Here is a 22,033-nt window from a genome sequence, read left to right as displayed (position 1 = left end):
TTTGCTGTGCAGAAGCTCTTTAGTTTAATTAGATCTCATTTGTCAATTTTCGCTTTTGCTGCCATTGCTTTTGGTGTTTTAGACATGAAGTCTTTGCCCATGCCTATGTCCTGAATGGTACTACCTAGGTTTTCTTCTAGGATTTTTATGGTATTAGGTCTAACATTTAAGTCTCTAATCCATCTTGAATTAATTTTCATATAAGGAGTAAGGAAAGGATCCAGTTTCAGCTTTCTACTTATGGCTAGCCAATTTTCCCAGCACCATTTATTAAATAGGGAATCCTTTCCCCATTTCTTGTTTCTCTCAGGTTTGTCAAAGATCAGATGGCTGTAGATGTGTGGTATTATTTCTGAGGACTCTGTTCTGTTCCATTGGTCTAAATCTCTGTTTTGGTACCAGTACCATGCTGTTTTGGTTACTGTAGCCTTGTGGTATAGTTTGAAGTCAGGTAGCATGATGCCTCCAGCTTTGTTCTTTTGACTTAGGATTGTCTTGGCAATGCGGGCTCTTTTTTGGTTCCATATGAATTTTAAAGCAGTTTTTTCCAATTCTGTGAAGAAAGTCATTGGTAGCTTGATGGGGATGGCATTGAATCTATAAATAACCTTGGGCAATATGGCCATTTTCAAGATATTGATTCTTCCTATCCATGAGCATGGTATGTTCTTCCATTTGTTTGTGTCCTCTTTTATTTCACTGAGCAGTGGTTTGTAGTTCTCCTTGAAGAGGTCCTTTACATCCCTTGTAAGTTGGATTCCTAGATATTTTATTCTCTTTGAAGCTATTGTGAATGGAAGTTCATTCATGATTTGGCTCTCTGTTTGTCTGTTACTGGTGTATAAGAATGCTTGTGATTTTTGCACATTAATTTTGTATCCTGAGACTTTGCTGAAGTTGCTTATCAGCTTAAGGAGATTTTGGGCTGAGACAATGGGGTTTTCTAAATATACAATCATGTCGTCTGCAAAGAGGGACAATTTGACTTCTTCTTTTCCTAACTGAATCCCCTTGATTTCTTTCTCTTGCCTGATTGCCCTAGCCAGAACTTCCAACACTATGTTGAATAGGAGTGGTGAGAGAGGGCATCCCTGCCTTGTGCCAGTTTTCAAAGGGAATTTTTCCAGTTTTTGCCCATTCAGTATGATATTGACTGTGAGTTTGTCATAAATAGCTCTTATTATTTTGAGGTACATTCCATCAATACTGATTTTATTGAGCGTTTTTAGCATGAAAGGCTGTTGAATTTTGTCAAAGGCCTTTTCTGCATCTATTGAGATAATCATGTGGTTCTTGTCTTTGGTTCTGTTTATATGCTGGATTATGTTTATTGATTTGCAAATGTTGAACCAGCCTTGCATCCCAGGGATGAAGCCCACTTGATCATGGTGGATAAGCTTTTTGATGTGCTGCTGAATCCGGTTTGCCAGTATTTTATTGAGGATTTTTGCATCGATGTTCATCAGGGATATTGGTCTAAAATTCTCTTTTTTTGTTGTGTCTCTGCCAGGCTTTGGTATCAGGATGATGTTGGCCTCATAAAATGAGTTAGGGAGGATTCCCTCTTTTTCTATTGATTAGAATAGTTTCAGAAGGAATGGTACCAGCTCCTCCTTGTGCCTCTGGTAGAATTCAGCTGTGAATCCATCTGGTCCTGGACTTTTTTTGGTTGGTAGGCTATTAATTATTGCCTCAATTTCAGAGCCTGCTATTGGTCTATTCAGGGATTCAACTTCTTCCTGGTTTAGTCTTGGAAGAGTGTAAGTGTCCAGGAAATTATCCATTTCTTCTAGATTTTCTAGTTTATTTGCGAAGAGGTGTTTATAGTATTCTCTGATGGTAGTTTGTATTTCTGTGGGGTCGGTGGTGATATCCCCTTTATCATTTTTTATTGTGTCTATTTGATTCTTCTCTCTTTTCTTCTTTATTAGTCTTGCTAGCGGTCTGTCAATTTTGTTGATCTTTTCAAAAAACCAACTCCTGGGTTCATTGAATTTTTGGAGGGTTTTTTGTGAGCATTTTTTTTTTTTTTTAACATTTGTTGGCCTTGTGTATGTGTTCTTTTGAGAAGTGTCTATTCATGTTCTTTGCCTACTTTTTATTGGATTTGTTTTTTTTTTGCTTATTAAGTTATTAAACCTTTGTCGGATGCATAGTTTGCAAATAAATACTAACATTCTGTAGGTTGTTTGTTTACAATCTCTTTTCTTCATGCCTCCTTATCTTTGGCAAATAGAAAGTGCTCTGTAATTTTTAAATAAAGGAATGGAGCTTCAGTGTGAAATACTAGGTGCTTTCCCTACATGGTCTCATTTAATCACCCTGGTAATCTTGCAAAGTTTCACTTCATAAATGATAAAGCTGAGGTGCTGAGAGGTTGACCAGATGGCTCAAATTCGTAGAGCAGCTAGAAAGTGGTGGAGCTAGAATTGGAACCAATGAGCCTTTCTTGTGATTCTAATATATATTTTTATTTTTAGATCATTGGCTTTGAAGCCAGGATACCTGTGTCATAGTGTCTCTCATTTTCACTCTGTAAGTTAGCGACCTTGAGCAAGACTCCTGATCATTGAACCTTAGTCAGTCCTGCCTTGTTGGAGTAAAACAAGTGTGGAGCCAAAAGACCTCGGAACTACTTTCTAGTGCTGATGTCTCTCTTCCCTCTTTGTTTCTGGGAAAATCTGTCCTCACCGTCCATGTGTGCCCCTCACCTCCATCGTCTTTCACTGGCCGTCCTCGTGCACTCTTTTCTCTTTGACTTCTTTGTTTATTTTGTGGCTTTTCTTACTCTCTTTCTTTCCACCTTTTAGTTAGAGGAATTAATGCCGGGATTTGATTTCTCAGACTTTCCACTTCCTTTAGCTTAACTGGATTACCTTATCTGAAAAATCATTGCAAAAATAGTTGCTGTTTTGTGATGCTGCTGCTGATGTTAATGAGAATGATTAATTCCTCTGCTATGAGGACTGTTGGGTGGATCACCATAGGATGCTGGGTAATAAGATGGAGTCTTAATAGTGCAGGAGGTGTGGGACTGCCTGAAGGCAGGTAAAGATCTAGATAACATCTTAAAGTTTCTTGCTTAAAAACAGGAAAAGCTATCATTTGTCTATTCATTTGTTTGGTGGGCCAAACTTTGTACTAGGCACTCAGGATACAGTGGTGACAACAACAGTTATACCTTGGAGCTACCAATGCAGTCTAGTTTGGGGAGACATAGTTAATCTAAGAATCAAACAGATACTAACTCAAAACTCTGATAAGTGGAACCATGTATAACAGGGAGAACTAACTTAGATGTGGAGCTGAAAGAAGATCTAAATGCCAATCACTTCATATGTATTATTTTATTTAATCTTTACAGTGGCTCTGTGAGAAAGATGGATAGAGTAACAAGAGTGGACATCCTTGTCTCGTTCCTGATCTTAAAGGAAAAGCATTCAATCTTTCACCATTAAATAGGATGTGGGTTTTTGTAGAAGCCCTTTATTAGTTTGAGGAAGTTCCTTTCTATCCATAATTTGGTGTGTGTGTGTGTCTGTGTGTGTGTGTGTGTGTGTGTGTGTTTAAATCATGAAAGGGTATGAAAGGGTATTGGATTTTGTCAAATGTGGGGTGTTTTTTGTCTGTTGAGATGAACATATGGTCATATGTTGAACTAACCTTTTATTCTTGGGGTATATTCTACTTGATCATTGTGTATTTTTGTTGTTGTTGTTGTTTGTATGTTGCCGAATTTGTCTTGCTAGTACTTCCTTGAGGATTTGAGGACAGGCGTTGTTAAAGGCGAAAGCATATGTAGCATATTGTCGTCTTTCTTTCTTCTAACAGTGTAGGAAGATTTAGAAAAATCCTAAAAATCAGCTTCAAGGACTCAAAAGGTATAGTATTAATAATAGTCTGGAGCCATTCCTCCAGGGTCATTGCCGATTTGTAGCTTACACGTTAAGTGATATACGTAAAGATTATTCTGACTTACAGAGACTCGATTGTTAGGACAGCGTGGAATATATTTTAGGGAAATTTCTAATCAAGAGCGTTTAAAATATAGAAAACTTTATATTTAAGTGGGGAACATGCCAGTTATCTGGAAATTTTACTCATTTGTGGGGTTTCATTCAGCAGTGAGGCTGACAAATGATTAATGACTGCATTGCAGACCCCACATTCCCAACTCCAGGAAGGCTTTTTCTGGTCGCAACTTGCTCAGTCAGGAGACACATATGTTTACAGGGTGTTTACCTCAAACTGAGCCCATCCCGTGAGGTTCTGTGAGTGGTGTCATAGTTAGCCATTCTCTGATGAGGGGTGGCAGGTAGGGGTTTGCCAGTTGTGTGGTCTGGTCATTGGTGACACTCTGGTTGTGCCATTCACCACTTCCGTCTTCACTCCTCTTTGATTCTGTTGAGACTAATTTCTTGATTCTGCTCTGCCCTTCCATTTACTCTGGCATTTTAGAAACCTAGTTTCTAGTTATATCATTACTTAAAGGGCTTAAAAAAGAAAAAACTTAGCAAACTTTTGAATCTTTCTTTTATTGCTACTTATACATACATACGCACATACAAAACCTTTAAATTTGGGGATCTGAGTATAATTCTGGTAAATAACTGTCTTCATTTTTCTCCTCTAAAGAACTTAATACATTTGTTACATAAAATATAAGGAAATCTTTGTGCTATTTTACAGTAACCACAACTAACAACTAACTAACTTTGGTTACTATTTTACAGTAACCACACCTCACTCTGTGTACAGTCGTTAGTCTATGAGAATTCAAGGAGACCATTATTGTAAAGCTACAAATTCTGTACCTTCAGGATCTCCTTGGTTCACAAAGCAAGAACATGATAATGCAAAGAATATTATCTCCTTATGATTGTAAAATATTTTCTAAACTATAAAACCTCAATCTGCATTATCTAATTTGGATTTACTGTGGTGCAATCATGGCCCACTGTAGCCTTGACCTCCTGGGCTCAAGCGATTTTCCCACCTTGGCCTCCTGAGTAGCTGGTACTACAAGCGTGTACCACCATGCCTGGCTAATTTTTTTCATTTTTATTTTTTATAGAGATAGGGTCTTCCTATGTTGGCTAGGCTGGTCTTGCACTCTTGGACTCAAGTGGTCCCCCTACCTTGGCCTCTCAGAGTGCTGGGATTTCAGGAGTGAGCCATCATGTCTGGCCCATCTAATTTTGATTCTTATGACAACCCTGACATGTGGGTAGTACAGATACTAGGTACATTTCATGAATGAAACAAAGGCTTGGTGAGTTTAAGTACTTATAATTTAGGAGGTATAGGATGTTAGTGCTGCGCAAAGCTGAGTGCTTTCATTCTTCATGTGAAGAATAAGGGATCTCTCTCTGTTGTCTTCCTACAACCTTCTCATTTCTTCAGTTTACTGTTCTCCAGTAGTTGGATGACCATTTCCCTCTTTCCATTCCCAAAGTCATTTAATTCCATTCCCAAAGTCATTCAGATGAACCAAATAGGGACCCCTGTCCATTCCTTGCAAATCTCGGTGCCCCACCATTTTTCACTGATGTGTTTTTGACCTTCTGACAATTCGGGTGTCCATACACAGGCATCCTCATCTAGCTAAAGTTGAGTTTAATGTAGTGAATCAGGCCTTACTGGGGCATTGGCTTGTGTTCTTCCTGATTACTTATTTCCTACTGAAGTATTAGCATGGTGGTACAGGGTAGGGAGTCCTACACTGGTTCTGATTCTGCCACTCACAAGCTACATTTTCATTCTTTCTCTGAGCCTTGATTTTTCCTTCTATAAAATGAAGGGTTAGATCACATCACATTTGAGGCCACTTAAACTCTGTCATTGGATCTGACTTTCTTATTGGTTTTCTGGTGTTCTTTGTTCACCTATCCATTCGTGGTTTACCTGATACAGGTGGTGATTTTAATGATTATACAGCCTTTGTTAGTGTTTCCTTCTGCCTCACACCATGCATTGGACTTTCTTTCTTTTCCTTTCTTTTCCCTAGGAGAAAATAACCTGTTGGCCAAGTCAGCATTCCAGGTAGGCATGACAGAAAGTGCTGGCTGCCCAGGGTGCAGCCCGACCTCTGCCTCACACCTGCCTCTGTGACACGAGCCAGAGATTTTAATCACCAACCTGAGGCTTTTATTCAGGAGCTAATAGTTGAAAGGCCAGAACAGTTTCTCTGTCTTCCTGCTTTTTTTCTCTCCTCTTTGCTGTAACCCTCAGATCCTCATAATAAAAATAATCAGGCCAACCCATCTAAGCTTTTGCTAATGGAGACTAAGAGAACTGAAAGACGCAGCCTCCCCATGGGCATGCTGGTTAGATTGTTCTGTCTTACCGTGTTTCCCTTTTAGAGAATTGCATGGCATTAGCATAAAGACAAGTCATCGCAATTATTTTGCACCCAGCCCCTTAATGTTGAGGAGCAGGAAGGATTCTGCTGTGATCTCTGGCACATTCACCGGCCCCTGCTGAGCTACTGATCAATAGTGACACAGTTGCATCAGATGGCCTTCAAATAGTGCTTCCTTTTTCAGATGGGCTGGGAGAGAGAGGAAGAAATATAAGTGCCTCATTCCTCTTAGACTACAAATAAATGAAGATGTGGTGTGCAGCTGCATTTCAAGCATTTTGGAAGCTTTTCTGGTGTATGTGAGGGGTGGGTGGGGGGTTGGCACTGAGGCTTCTATGTTGATTGCAGTTGAGAGCAAGGATGCTGGTAAATGTCCACATGGGCACTTTGAGTCGCTATCCCCACGTCCCTTACACCTTAGCACCTGGAGAGCCTCAAGCAAGCCGCACAAGTGGGGAGTGGGACACCCTGACGCAACTTTTCTCTTTTTCCTCCCCTCCCCCAGAGTATTTAGTAGGAGTTTACTGGCTGAGTGTGTGCCCTGGAATCTGGGGCCGCTCCTGCTGCTGCAGTTAATGCTGCTTTGTTCCATGCTAAATGAGGCGAGAACTTTCACCCTGGTCACATTCATAATCCCGCTCAGCAGGACGCTCAGCTGTGCACAAGAGCAGTTTCTGCAGGCAGGGAAGGGCTTTCCCTTTGGAAAGTCCTTTGGAAAGCTCCTTTGGTTCTCTGTTTCAGGAAGCTATCAGTACAGAGGATAGGTTCAGGGACTAACTCAGACGGGCAATCTCAGCTGGGGGTTTCTAGGCACGACCAGGGTATCAGATTTCTTTATGCTTGTGTGTGTTTTGGAGAGAGGACACAGTATGACCAGGAGACCAGTGGGATATGAGGAGGTAGACAGGGAGACCAGTATGCATTGGGGACCCCCAAGGGAGAGAGTTGGGAAGAATGCAGGGGTCCTAGACTGGAAGCCAGGAGCCTGGGGGAGACCGAACCCCTTTTCTGCCATCTGCTAACTGCTTTGGGCTTCACTGTCCTCTGTAAAAGAAGGGAGTTACCTCTGAAACTCACATGTTGTATGCTGTGTGCTGAGGCTGTAGAACTGAGCAGCTTCAGAGAGGAGATGAGAGCTGGGAGTGCAGTAGAGGCAGGAACCTTTACGTTATGCCTATTTCTGGGGGTCCTGTCCTTTCCTGTGGCCTTGCCTGCGCTAGCTAGTCAGCGGGGCTTTAACAAACCCACAGCAGAAGATTCTGCTAGCTTCTTCGGAAGCATGTTTTCTTGTTCTTAATGATAGTTAACTTGGCTAGTCATAAATCCTAAATCTGCCTCCCCTGAAGTGGGGAGCAGTTAAAATCTCCACTTGATTTTCTTGTTTTTCCACCTGCCCCTTTCTGCGGGCTTCCTTGGAGTTTCCTGAGCACGTGCACTGAAGACCTGGCTGGGGTTTACACGTGATTTTGGAGGCTTCCCCTTTGTGACTGCCTCCTGCCTGCCCTCTCTTTTAAGCTCCTCTGGCTGTCCCAGTCTCTGGTATCCAACTCCCCAGGTTGTCAGAGTGAGCTTTTCTGCCTGAGCTCCAGCCGGCCTGTGCTGTGCCTGTGGGGTTGTGCTGCCAGACGAGAAGCCACACACCCAAGCCTCACCGAGAGCAGTTCCCTTCCTTCAAAGCTTGACTTCCCGTAATCTCTGCCTGCTTTTGGTCTCTTTCCAGGGCTTTCAAAGTTACTATTATTATCTTAAACAATAGATTTTATTTTTTATAAAAGAGAAGTTTTAGGTTTAGAGAAAAATTGAGAGGCAAGGCCAGAGTTCTCATATATTCCCTTCCTTCCCTATTTCCTTATTATTAACATCTTACATTAGTGTAGCACATTAGTTATAGTTGATAAGCCAATATTGATACATGATTATGAACTAACATTCACAGTTTGTATTAATGAACTAGCCTTCCTCATCCTGAGGCTAGGCTTTTTGTGTCCTGCATTCTATGCAGAGCTAGTTTTTCTATCTTGTTCAGAGTTCCTATTTGTTACTTGTGGGAGGCTTAATCTGATACTAGCTACTCCAACTTTATCAGAAGCAGAATAATCTGATGCATTTATTTTTGATTGATAAATACATTTTTTCCTTGTCTCTGGAAGCACCTGACATAAACATTGTGAGTAAAAGGCGTTTCCAGAAGAAGGTGATGGTGATGGCAGAAAGTCTAACAAGTCTATGGATGGCGATTACATTGGTGGATGTTTCAGGCTTTCTGTCTTGCTGCTTTTCACATTATGATTCATGTACCAGGGGTCACAATGGTAGAATTGATTGGTGTCTTCAGAAGTTAATCTCCAGAAAACAGGGTGGAAGCCAGAAAATGAAAGCACTTTATGAAATATTAACTTAGTACTGAGGCTGAGGTTGTCCAGAAACTTACTAAAAAAATTTGAAGTCCTTCAGTTAACTTTATTTGCAGTTAGCTCCTGCTTATCTGGAAGATGAAGCCACAGATAGAACGGATACAGATAATCCCTTATGTTGATTACCTATACAGTTTGCATCTTCTGTATAGTTTTTTTTCTTTCTAGATGTTAATGAAAAAGAAGTAGGCCCTGATATTTTTAAACTCCTTTACCTTATTTCCCCTTAAGTTCAGTGGTCAATGTTCTGAATAGAGGCCCTGTCTGATGTCTCACAGCAGGGATTCCTGGAAGCAGGGGCTACAGGAATGCTACAGAAATCTTACAGAAGGCCAGGTGATTAAAAATCCACCAGCAGGAAGGTTTAACATACCACCCCTCTCGGTAAACCCACGAATTGCATATGCTACTATAAGAGCATCTGGCTTAGGTCCAATTGAAGTACCTGGATAAAAGGCAAGTAAGTTTTACTGTGGGACTATACAGGGTGTAATGGAGGGCTGGAAGGAGCAGGCTGATGCCTCAGATGCCGGAACACCAGGCAGAACCTAGGACTCAGGATGCTCCACAGAAGGGAGATTCTCCTATGGGCACTTGGGGTGAATCTGTGTTCATTTTTGGAAGATTCTACTCAGTCAAATGTATTTTGAGCATCTCCTGTGTGCCTGGACCTGTGGGAGGCATGGTCAGTTAGTGATGACTAAAGCATGTTTTAGCTGTGTGTTCTAGACAGGAGAATTGCAGGGAGGTATAGGAGTCCTCCATAAGGGCATCTCACCTACCCTGGGGGTCAAGAAAGGGGAAGTAGAGATTAAGCAGAAATCTACAGGAATGTTGGAAGATTAGGGGACGAGTGGGTAGAAGAAGAGTGTTCTGTGTACAGGGAGGAGCATGTGTAGATGCCCTTGAATGTGAGAAGATATGGTGTGATTGAGGAACTTCTGAATAATTGGCAAGGCCACTGGTGTGGTGTGAGATGAAGCTGGACCATGTGGCTATGTAGGCCATGCTGAGGATTTTGATTGCCATCTTTGAGCAAATGGAAGCAAGTGTGGGAGGTTCTTAAAAGAAGGGAATAAGATGACCCAATTTGCTTTATAAAGAGATCACTCTGACAGCCTCATGGAGAATGGTTTGGAGAGGGCCATGTGGGTAGTGGAGAAACCAGTAAGGAGGCCATTGTATAGACAAAGTGAGAGAGGAAGATTTTCTGGGATCAGGTAATGGCAGTGTAGACAGAGAGGTGGAGGGGAGAGAATTAGGAGGTCCTGGTCACTGATTAGCTGTGATGGATAAGGGAGAAGCCCGTTCAGGGATGACTCAAGTTTCATGCTTGAAAAACTGGTGGATTTCCTGGGGGCTACTAATCACGATGAGGAAGGCTAGAGGAGGAACATGACATGGGAGAAGGAGGGGAAGAAAGTATGCATTTCCATTTTGAAATATATTCCTCCAATTCCCAGGCATCAGGCCAACCTAGCTCCATTGTCCTAGGAACCTGTGAGAGCCTGCATCCTGCAGGAGAGGCAGATAAAAGGAGTACTGTTTCAGAGTGATCACCTGCCACCAGTGTATCAGTCTTTGACTGAAGGCAGGGAATTGGTTTTGCCTGACCTCTGTAGGAATTGACAGAGCCCGGATCTCTGAAGGTTGTTGGCTCCTAGGCCTGAACCTCATCTACCTGCTGAGCTCACCTTCCAGTCAAGAGTGGGAGGGTGCTGCCTGAGTTCAGTTTACTGCAGAATTGCTTGAAGTTGAGCAGTTAGAAGGGCCACCCTCCAGCAAGTGCGTCTGGTCTTAGGTGGTGTCTTACACTTTGGCCAAGATGAAGACTCAGGGACAGACAGAAGTTAGTTGTGAAGGTGGTAATGATTAGTTATCAAGGCACTCTTCGTTGTGGTGTCATATGTGTAAAGAAAGTATTCACATGTCACACCCTCTGGTTTTGCCCTGTGCAGTAGACTTTCTGACCCTTCCTCTGCTTCCCTGGCATTGTAGTTCTGCTGTTGATTCATGTTATTGGTGTGGATGTTTAGCTTTTGTCTAGGAGATGCGGACCTGAATCCTACTTTGTATATCGTGTTAATCTCTCTGGATGACTCTAAGGTGCAGCTATAGCGAAAACAGGTTATTTATTCCAGACACATTCTCAGAAAGGCAAATTAGTGATTCTTTTTTGTAATTTTTTTATTTTTAAAACTTTATTTTCAATTTTTGTGGGTACATAATAGGTGTATAGGTTTATGGGGGCACATGAGATATTCTGATACAGGCATGCAGTGCATAATAATCACATCAGGGTAAATGGGGTATCCATCACCTTAAGTATATATCCTTTCTTGGTGTTACAGATAATCCAATTACACTCCCAGTTATTTTTAGATGTACAATAAGTTATTGTTGACTGTAGTCATCCTATTGTGCTTTCAAATACTAGATCTTATTCATCTTACCTAATTATGTTTTTGTACTCATTAACCATCCTTCCTTCCCCCTACAGCTACCCTTCCCACCTACTGGTAACCATCATTCTACTCTCGATTTCCATGAGCTGAATTGTTTTAATTTTTAGCTCCTACAAATACATGAGAACATGTGAAGTTTTTGTCTTTCTGTGCCTGGCTTATTTCACTTACCTCCATTTTTATCTGTGTTATTGCAAATGACAGGATCTCATTCTTTTTCATGGCTGAATAGTACTCCATTGTACTATATTTTCTTTATCCGTTTGTCTAGTGAGGGACACTTAGGCTGCTTCTAAATCTTGGCTATTGTGAATAGTGCTGCAATAATCTGGAAGTGCAGATATCTCACCAATATACTGATTTCCTTTCTTTTGGGTATCCTAGCAGTGGGATTGTTGGATCATGTTGTAGTTCTAGTTTTAGTTTTTTGAGGAACCTCCAAATTGTTCTCCATCGTGGTTGTACTAATTTACATTCCCATTGATAGTATACGAGGGTTCTCTTTTCTCCACATCCTTGCCAGCATTTGTTATTGCCTGTCTTTTGGATGAAAGTCATTTTAACTGGGGTGAAAGATACTTCATTGTAGTTTTGATTTGCATTTCTCTGATAATGGTGTTGAGCACCTTTTCATGTACCTGTTTCCCATTTTTGTGTTTTCTTTTGAGAAATGTCCAGTCAGATCTTTCACCCATATTTAAATCAGATTATTAGATTTTTTTCCTACAGAGTTGTTTGGACTTCTTATATATTCTGGTTATTAATCCCTTGTCAGATGGGAAGTTTGCAATTTTTTTCTCTCATCCTGTGGATTGTCTCTTCACTTTGTTGATTGTTTCCTTTGCTGTGCAGAAACTTTTTCAACTTGATGTGATCCCATTTGTCCATTTTTGCTTTGGTTGCCTATGCTCATGGGACTTTACTCAAGAAATCTTTGCCCAGTCCAATGTCCTGGAGAGTTTCCCCAATGTTTTCTTTTAACAGTTTCATAGTGTGAGGTCTTAGTTTTAAGTCTTTAGTTCATTTTGATTTGATTTTTGTATATGGTGAGAGATAGGAGTCCAGTTTTATTCTTCTACATATGGATATCCAGTTTTCCCAGCACCATTTATTGAAGAGACTATTCTTTCCCTAATGTATGTTCTTGGGATCTTTGTTAAAAATGAGTTCACAGTAGATGTATAGATTTGTTTCTGGATTCCCCATTCTGTTCCTTTGGTCTGTGTGTCTGTTTTTATGCCAGTACCATGCTGTTTTGGTTGCTATAGTTCTGTAGCATAATTTGAAGTCAGGTAATGTGATTCCTTCAGCTGTGTTCTTTTTGCTCAGGATAACTTTAGCTCTTTCTGGGTCTTTTATGGCTCTGTATAAATTTTAGGATTGTTTTTTCTATTTTTGTGAAGGATATCATTGGTATTTTGATAGGGATTGTATTGAATCTGTAGATTGCTTTGGGTAGTATAGACATTTTAACAATAGTGATTCTTCTAATTCATGAACATGGGTTATCTTTCCATTATTTTGTGTCCTCTGCAATTTCTTTCATTAATGTTTTATAGTTTTTATTGTAGCGATCTTTCACTTCTTTGGTTAAGATAATTTCTAGGTATTTAGATTAGTGATTTTCTTTGCATGAATGAGAAGGAAGGAAGGAAGAAGAGCGAGTGAGTGTGTGGTGTGTGTGATGTGTTAGTAGGGGTGTGGGGTGAGGCAAGTGTGTGGTAGGGTAGAGATGGGTCCCATCTGGGTATTTGTGTTCAGGCCCAGTGGTGGGTCTCAGTGGGCAGCAGCCCCTTTCCTGGTCTGCAGGGATCCAGTGAGAGGACCGTACAGTCCCCCAGGCTCCCTGTGATGGGTGACCTTGCTCGGTCCTGTGGCCCCAGCTCTCATGTGATGGCAAGTCATGTCAAGGCCTGTGTGTTCCTGACTACAGGGCATTCAGGGCAGGAGCCATCAGCTGTGCAGTGTCAAGGAGGGGGGCATGGAAACTGTCCCCGGCTGGAGGGCCTATGAAGTTGGGCAATCACGAATCTGGGCCTCACGTCATCCCTAGCTCTGGGTCACTGTCTTGTTGACAGACTGCACCGCCTCAGCAGAGCTCAGAAGGAAAAATGTAATCACCATTAAATCTGGCCACACTATTAGATCTAAGTGATTTTGTTTACCTCAGTGAGTTGCAAGGTTCTTCAATAGCTGTGTTGCTCCCCAAGGGCCGTGGTGGGGCTGTCCTCTTGGGGCCAAACTGCAATGTGCTCACTGCTTGCCAGTTGTGTTCTTCAGTGTATTAGCACAAACTGTTGATCAATACTAGGGGAAATCCCTTTGTGATAATTAGTTTTTGAAACCCTCTTCACTGGGGTCAGACTTCAGCTCCAGATTTCGGGAAAAACTTGCTTTTCCCGTAACCACAGAACATTCCTTTCCCGCACAGATGACTGTCGTAGTCTTATCTTCACTCTTAATGGAATCTTTGCTTGGGTAGACATTTAAGTTATTCTGGGCTCTTAATTTCTGGTATATCCCTTGGGCTGTTTTATGTAATTTATGTATAATAAGGAAAGGCAAGTCCCAGTGGGTCAGTGTCTAATGAGATGGTGTATTGAAGGAACTCATGTCATAGATGCTTAATCAATGAATCAATGTTGGGTTGTCCTATTTTCTTGTTTCATTCTTATAAGGAATGATATCTAGAGATTATACCTTTTTTAATTTTTACTTTTTGACATAGAACCTCACTCCATCATCTGGGCTAGAGTGACATGGCATGATCTCAGCTCAGTGCAACCTCTGCCTCCTGGGTTCAAGCAATTCTCGTGCCTCAGCCTCCCGAGTAGCTGGAATTACAGGCATATGCCACCACGCCCAGCTAATTTTTGTATTTTTAATAGAGACGGGGTTTCATCATGTTGGCCAGGCTGGTCTCGAACTCCTGACCTCAAGTGATCTCCTTGCCTCAGCCTTCCAAAGAACAGAATTACAGGCATGAGCTACAGTGCCCAGGCAAGATTATACTTTTGATCCAGCAATCTTACTTCTAGGAATCTGGCAATCTTACTTCCAGAGCTACTTGGATGGGCTCAAACTTGTATAGATGAAAAGTATAATTTGTAATAGTGACATGGCATGTCCATCAGTAGGGGAGCCATTATGTGTAATGTAATAGTCTTGTATTCATTGGCATAGAGAGATGCCCTAGTTGTATTTAAAGTCAAAAAACCAAGTTGCAGGACAATGTGAGTAATATGAACCTTTATATAAAACAAACTCCCCCCGTCTGTGAATATATACCCATCAGTACACAAAGAGAGATGTACATCAGCTGTTACAGAGGGGACTTTATTCTTCTGCGCTGCATATTTCTGTATTATTTGAATAGCTTACAATAAGAAAATACTCATATTAAGCATTCATCTTCACATTCAAATTGGTTTTAAAATAACTTCTAAGTATAATAAAAAATTTTAAATAAATTAGTTCATTTCTTTCTTCCAAACAGGAACTTAATCAAATGTGTCAGGTATCTAAAACATCTAGGCCTAAATCAGTAAAGTTCCATAGTTAAAAAAGGTATATATTCTTTTTTTTTTTTGAGAGCACTAATATTTGCCAATCACTTTTGTGTAGGACATTTTATTCTGTTTGATCTTTACTAAGAGCCAATGTTACCGTTGAGAACATTGAGACAAAAAAAGTGAATTGCCTTGCCGTAAAATTAGTGGTGGAAGAGTCTTCATACCCAAGACTTTCTGGCTTGAAAGGCTGCTTGGTTAGACACAGTGCTCTACTGGATCTCTGGTTAAGAGCAAGATAAAGGAAGCAGTAATTTCTGGTTAACTTGCTCTTTATAAAGTTAGAAACAGACTCAGAACAAAACACCCTTCTGGCTCTTAATTTCTTCATCTGTCAAATGGGCAGATGAGCTGGCCCTTCACCCTTTGGAACTTTCTGGGATTAGGGACACTTGCTACCCCTCCTCTCAATGAGTGTTTGCTTCTCCCCCACAGTACGTAGGAAGCCTGGACGTGCCAAGGCCCAACAGCAGGGTGGAGATCGTGGCTGCCATGCGCCGGATCCGGGTGAGTGGCCAGAGGCGGGCTGTGTGGAGCGGGGAGTCAAGTATCTTAGCTGCTGGCCCTTCTAGGTAGGGCTGGAGGGGCCAAAATGGATGGCTGCACCCCTTGCAAACCCAAACTCCTCTCTCTGTACCCTCCGGGAGGCTGTTCTGAATTGAATGTTTGATCTTGATGAAAGGCCAATGTTAAAATGGATGTGATGGCTGGAGTGGTACCATCTTCTCTCTCGTGACCTGTAGCTCCTCCAACTGAGATGCATGTTACCTTGATGGTGTGTAGTGACTGGCCAGGGACTGATGTCTCTTTTTTATTCAAAGATTTTAGGGAAAAGGTTTAGTAGTTAGCTGGTAATTGACTCAAAACATTCTTTAAAAAGGTAATTTATTGTGGTATAGAATATAAGATTTACTTGGATTTTTAAGAGTAAATATGAGATTTTAACAAAATTTTATTGGTTGGATGCTTTAGGCTCCGGGAGTGTCAGTGCATTTTCTTCTGCCATTTTGTCTACTTTCGGAAAGTTCAGTATACCTTCTCGTTGATATATGTGGTTCGGTCTATGAACTTGTTGCTTTCTGCCTCTGTGGTACATGGAGCTGAGACTGAACAAGAATTAAATTCTCTTCTGATACCTGCAAAGGAATTTGTCCATGTTCTCTGCACTGGAACAGAATAAATTACTTTGTACTTGTGCATTTCAAAGGTAGGTTCAGGATTGGTGAAATGGATTTTAATTGTTTATTGTAAGAGAAAATTGGCATTAGAGATGGCACGATTGGTCATCCCTGGATGCAGCCTGGTTTGTTCTTTAGAATCATTGTTCTGTAGAATAATCTACTCACCTAAATGGAAAACATGTAAGTGATGCTGTAGCTTCATTTTTCCTTCTTAGTTTTACTTTCAGTCAATCCTTCATCTGGTCAACAGAAACTTCAACTCAATGACAGCAACGTTGGGAAGAAAATTTGCATGATTGGGGCTCTTTCTCTGCACAGTTCATCAGCCTAATAAAATCCTTTCATTGCCTTGATCTTCCCAGTATTTCAGCATTTTTTTTATTGTTAAATTAAATTTATTGAGACTGCCATTAAATACAACAGTACTATTTTCATGGACACCGTAAGAAGTAGCTTCAAAGCACTTTTACTTGAGTTGTTTCATTCAGTGTTCACAGCAGGCTGTGAAGTGGGGTACCAGTCACCCTCATTTTCTAAACTGAAGCTCAGAGGGGTATAACGAGGAGTCCCATAGGTCTAGGAAGGGGCAGACATGTGGCCTGAATGTATTTCTTCACTCAGTCTCATGAGAACAGGCAACTTTTGAGTGTTTCCAGGCCTCCTCTTTTCCTTCACCCTCTAGCTCAGATAGAAAGCACAGAGGCCTCGGCTGGGGAACATCTGGAGGTGTTACAGTTGTTAGGAAGGGCTGCTACTTTCACCACAGTTGTGGTTGCTGCTGTGATAAGAAGGACTGGACCTGCAGCTGGCCTGTCCTTAGGGTTTCAACCAAAAATAGTGCCTTTTTAATTCACTTTTGACTAAGAGACAGAGAATATGTTGTCAGTAGTATCACTATCATTATGAAAGTGATATCTCTGTTAATAGTAGTCACTATTAGGAATAGCTACTTATGTGCCAGGTGCTTTGTTAGGCTTTTTAATATTGAAATAATATTTTATTATTTTATTTACTATTTACAGCTACTCCAGATGAGGATGTTATTATTACATTTTATAGATGAGGAAATAGAACCTTGGGCAGATTAAATAATTCTAGGTCAAGTTGCTGTGAGTAGGAAGAGTCGGGATTCATATTCAGGACTGTGCTGGCCCATTTGTAACCCTGCTGAAGGCTCTTTGTGACCCTAATATGAGTCATTACCCCTGCTGAGGAACCAAAGAACTGGTACATGGAACCTCCCCAGTAAGAGAGCCAGTGGCAGAGATAGAACTTTGTGGAATAAACAGAGGTACAGGTAAACATCACCTGGAAGCAAGGGAAGGCCGAGGCATGGGATGGGGCTGGCCGGTCGTGGGATCTGGAGGCGTCTGGGGTTAGAATGTGACCCCAGTCTCCTTTTCCCTCATCATCTGCCAGCCCTTATGGCCCATGTCCCTCTTCCTGTAGCTCCCTTCCTATGGGCTGCTTCCAGTGCTTAATGAGCAGCTCATTAAATTAGAGGGAGCAATTAATTGGCCAGAAAGCTGTTTGGTCTGGCTGGCCAGTCTCTTGTTTAGACTGGCCACCATTAATAGCAAGTGCTGTGGTATGTGTTTTACCCTAAACCCCTCAATTCACTGCTAGGTCCAGGCTGCTATTTTCTTTTCTTCTTTTCCTTTTAAAAGCTGTGTTAGCTGTAATTACAGCTTTCAAGAACTAGGGCATGGGATTTCTGTGTAAAGGACTATTCTTGACTTTGTCCTTTTATGTAGAATGGTGCCAGGCTAACATTGGGCAGGCTTTTGGTTGCTGGGTGTTCTGATGGGTTCAGAAGACACAGGCCTCACAGCTTGGCTGGAGCAGTGGGTAGACCTTAGAAAACAGCAATTATGATAAGGATCACAGGGCCTCACATGTGTGAGATGTTAACCTCCCTGAACCTGTCTAGAGTGCTAAAGGGACAGTTGATGGTCAGTGAAGATCATCTGTTTCCCAGAGAGAGAAGCATTCAGAGTGAAGGGATCTGTGTGAGGTGTCCCCATTCATTCTTTGAGCTGGGGCTCCTATTCCTTACCCCAGAGTGGACTCTGAGCTAAATATCTGGCCTTTGTTTTTCACTGGTGCTTTCCTCTTCCCTCTCTCCATTTCTCGTTTGATCCCTCTTGATGTTCTTTCTGAATTTATGTTATCTGTCTTGAGCGTGTTTTGCTTTTTTTCCTTTTTAATGTGCTTTCAGTATTAATTATGGTGGCAAATGTGTAACACTAAATTTATTTTTAAGTGTGAAGTTCAGTAGTGTTAGGTATATTCACACTGTTGTGTCACAGATCTCTAGAACTTTTTCATCTTGCAAAATGGGCACTCTATACCCATTAAACACAATCCCCCTTCCCCCTCTTGCCAGCCCTTGGGAACTACCTTTCTACTCTCTGTTTCTGTGATTTTAACTACTTCATATGAATGAAATCATATAGTATTTGTCCTTTTTTGACTGGCTTATTTCATTTAGCATGATATCATCAAGGTTCATCCATGTTGTGGTATGTGACAGGATTTCCTTCCTTCTTAAGGCTGTGTAATATTCCATAATGTGTGTATACCACATTAAAAAAATCCATTCATTTAACTATGAACATTTTAGTGAATACTGCTGCAATGAACATAGGTATGTAAATATCTTTTTGAGAACTTACTTAGAAATTTTGGGGATATATACCCAGAAATGTGATCGCTGGATATGGTAGTCCTGTTTTTAATTTTTTGAAGAACCTCTATACTATTTTCCATAATGACGATCATTTTGCATTACCATCACAACTTCCTTGTTTATTATTTACCAGAGAGTAGAAGCTCAGTGTTAGAACCAAGACCAAACTGCAGGCATTTGATTCCAGATCTGGTACTTCCCCTGCTCCATGCCAACTCCTTGGTATTGGGTCTATCCATATGTTACTCTCTGATCTCTACAATGACCCAGACAAGAAGGAAGCTTAAAGGACACTCCCCAGAACTAGCCAGATGTTTGGTATGATTTGCATTAGTAAATATGAACACCAATCTGTCATTTAACTTTTTAGCTTTCCTGGGAAGGCAGCACTATGTAGTGGAAAGAGCTCTCAATGAGGAATAATGAGAGCTGGACTTGAGTCTTCTCCTTGACTTAATATATAACCTTGGTGAGGCATGTAACTGCTGTTAATCTGTTTCCTCATTTATAAAAGGCAGAGCATGACATTTCTTGTTCTGTCTCTCTAGTGCTATTGTTGAATCTGGGATGAAGCATGGCAAAATGTTTTATAAACCATAAAGTGCTATTTATATTCATTGGTATCATTTTTATACCTTCCTTTGGGTTTCAAAGCATTTCATAAATGCAGATAAATACCCTGAGAGATATTGAGCTGCCTCATCTAGCCCCTTTTAATAGCTAGCATCTTTTTTTCAGGTTTTAGTGCAAACATCCCTTCCTTGGGGAGGCCTTTGCTACCTAGGTCATCTTGTCCTCTCATGTTCTGTGGCACCACACCCCTCTCTTTTGTAGCACTCAGAGCAACTGTATTCCCAACGTTTGGCATGGTGCCCATCTGTGCTCAGTAAACATTTGTTGAGTGACTGAGAAAATTAATCTTACTTAATAACCACCTGAGCATAAACCCATGCAATCTGGGGAGGCTCCACTGAGGCAGTTCTGGGGAAGGAAGACGGCTGCACTGAAGTCAGACTTGACGGGTTCTATAGCTTTGCCAAGGATGCTGGTGTGGAGAGAGCTGGGCTGCAGCGCCCGGCTCCAGCGTGTTACTGGGTGACTCCTGACCCCTTCACCTTTGGAACCCACTGTTGCTGTGGGAACTGGAGGCTTTCGGTGCTGTCCTTGTGGCTGGAGATCCAATTTCTGGCTCTTAAACCAGGGGATAGATCCCTGCAGTCAAAATGTGGTGCAGCCTCTGGAGGCCCGTACAGACCAAACCTAGGAGGGATGTGCACTGCATCTAGATGACACTCAGGGACGTCTGGTTTCCTGTGGTGGCTCCTCTGGCTGTAGGCTGGGCAAAAACTTGGCCCCACTGCAAATGGTCTTCCAAATGGTCCAGTGTGGAGTCAGAGTTTCCTATTTAACAGTGACTTGGTTTCTCAAGTGTGACACTCTGGAGTGGTGTTGGTCTTGGCCTTGAACAGAATGCACCGGTGACCAGAAAATGGTCAAGCCCTCCTCTCCCTGCAGCCCTCTTCCAGAATTGCCAACTCTTCCAGAAATTCTCTCAAGAAAAACAAAAACAAAAACAGAAGAATATAAAGTGACCTTAGACGCTCTCTTGGGAGAACGTAACTGAAATGCTCTTAGGAGAACATCCAGGGACTGGTGGACGGGCGGCTTTATGGAGGCAGCGACTGGAGTTGTGAGTGCCACCTATCTGCACTTGTGTTTCCTTACCCACCAGCAGTATGCCTCTGCATGTGGTCTCATACATTCAGCCCTGAAATCCATATTTTACCTCCTCTGGGAGGCTTTGTCCAGGAGTCACTTTATCCCTTTTTATAACTTTCTCCCTAAGTAGACCCCCTCAGCACCATTTACTCCTTTGTCATTGTTCTCCTTTTCATCCCAAGTTCAGAGTTGGCAAGCCTGCCTCAGAACAGCTGAAGTTGTAACACAAACCTCTCTTTCACTGTGTTAGCATGGCCCTATTAATTTCCTATGCTGCTGTAACAAATTATTTAATACTACAAACTTAGTGGCTTAACACAAACTTATAGTTCTCAAGGTCAGAGTCCAAAATGAGGCTAAAATCAAGTTGTCAGGGCTGTGTTCCTTTTGGAGGCTCTAGAGAAGAATCTGTTCCTTGGCTTTTCCAGTTTCCAGAGGCTCCCTGGATTCCTTGGCTCATGGCCCCTTTCCATCCTTAGTGCTGGCAATTATGTCCCTGATTTATGGCCCCTGCTTTCTGTCTTCACATCTCTTTCTCTAACTTTGACTCTCCTGCATCTCCATCGCCTTTGGTTATAAGGTCCCTTGTTATTAGATTGGGCCCTCCTCATTCTTCCTTCCCCAGTAATCCAGGAAAATGTCCCCTTCTCAAGGTCCTTAATTTGGTCACACCTGCAAAGTGCCCTTTGTCATGTAAGGTAACACATTCATAGGTTTTGAGGATTAGGTCATGGACCTCTTTGGGGGGCTTTGAGTCTGTCTACTATAATGGGATTAGAGTGTTAGGCTCATAGCAGGGATTGGAGCGATTCCACCCCCTACTGAGGTATACTCTAGTATTGGGATCAGGAAGAACTAAATTCAAATTCTGTTTCTTCTGTTTACTAGCTAAATGACTGAACACATTTCTTAATCTATCAGTTGTTCTTTAATCATCAGGAAAATTGGGATAATATCCTTTTGGCACATGTATTTTACAGTTATACATGAATGCATGCAGAATACTGAGTGAAGTGCCTAGCATGTGGATTGTGAACCATAAATAATAGTTCTTTGCCTCCTTTCTTTTTTTTCCCAAGACAGGCTCTTGCTTTGTCACCCATGTTGGAGTGTGGTGGCATGATCATGGATCAGTACAGCCTCAACCTCCCAGGCTCAGGTGACCCTCCTGCCTCAACCTCCCTAGTAGCTGGGACTACAGGCATGTGCCACCACACCTGGCTAATTTTTAAAATTATTTGTAGGGATGGGGTCTCCCTATGTTGCCCAGGCTGGTTATTCCTTTTTAATTACTGTGCATTGGAGCAGGGCACTGGGGTCAGAAAACCATACATATTGGCTGCCAAGCACGCATAAGCACCTGCTAAATGTTGGTTATCATTATTAAAGACATGAATTCAATTGCTTTTAGGGCAATCATTATTTTTAACCAGTCAGCACATCAGTGTTTCCTAGAAAGGGTTCTGTGGCTCTTTTGGAATTTAGTAATGTATGTTCAAGTGTCTGAGAGTTCTCCATAAGAATTTTAAAGTTTTGTTTTTCATTTGATCCTGATGACAACAAGATAAAATAAGCCTGTTCTGCACTGTTGGAAGGGCCATTGTCTGCCCGAGCACTGTCATTTGAATTTATCAT

The 22,033-nt window shown here is 41.6% G+C and overlaps 1 protein-coding gene across 3 annotated transcripts in view; it reads left to right on the top strand.

Annotated features, from left to right (window-relative positions):
• Positions 1–22,033, top strand: part of LOC103223662 (carboxyl-terminal PDZ ligand of neuronal nitric oxide synthase protein) — a 317,588-nt gene that overhangs the window by 66,190 nt on the left and 229,365 nt on the right. For 2 of the 3 annotated variants that reach the window (XM_007976364.3, XM_007976366.3), the window contains exon 2: positions 15,245–15,316. The exons of the other annotated variant lie outside the window; for it this stretch is intronic. In XM_007976364.3, the coding sequence (XP_007974555.1) occupies positions 15,245–15,316 (72 nt within the window). The remainder of the gene's footprint in view (positions 1–15,244; positions 15,317–22,033) is intronic. 3 annotated transcript variants of the gene reach the window in all.

Source organism: Chlorocebus sabaeus, chromosome 20 (assembly GCF_047675955.1).
Source record: "Chlorocebus sabaeus isolate Y175 chromosome 20, mChlSab1.0.hap1, whole genome shotgun sequence".
Classification (NCBI taxonomy): Eukaryota; Metazoa; Chordata; class Mammalia; order Primates; family Cercopithecidae; genus Chlorocebus; species Chlorocebus sabaeus.
This window is presented reverse-complemented; position numbering and strand designations above follow the sequence as displayed.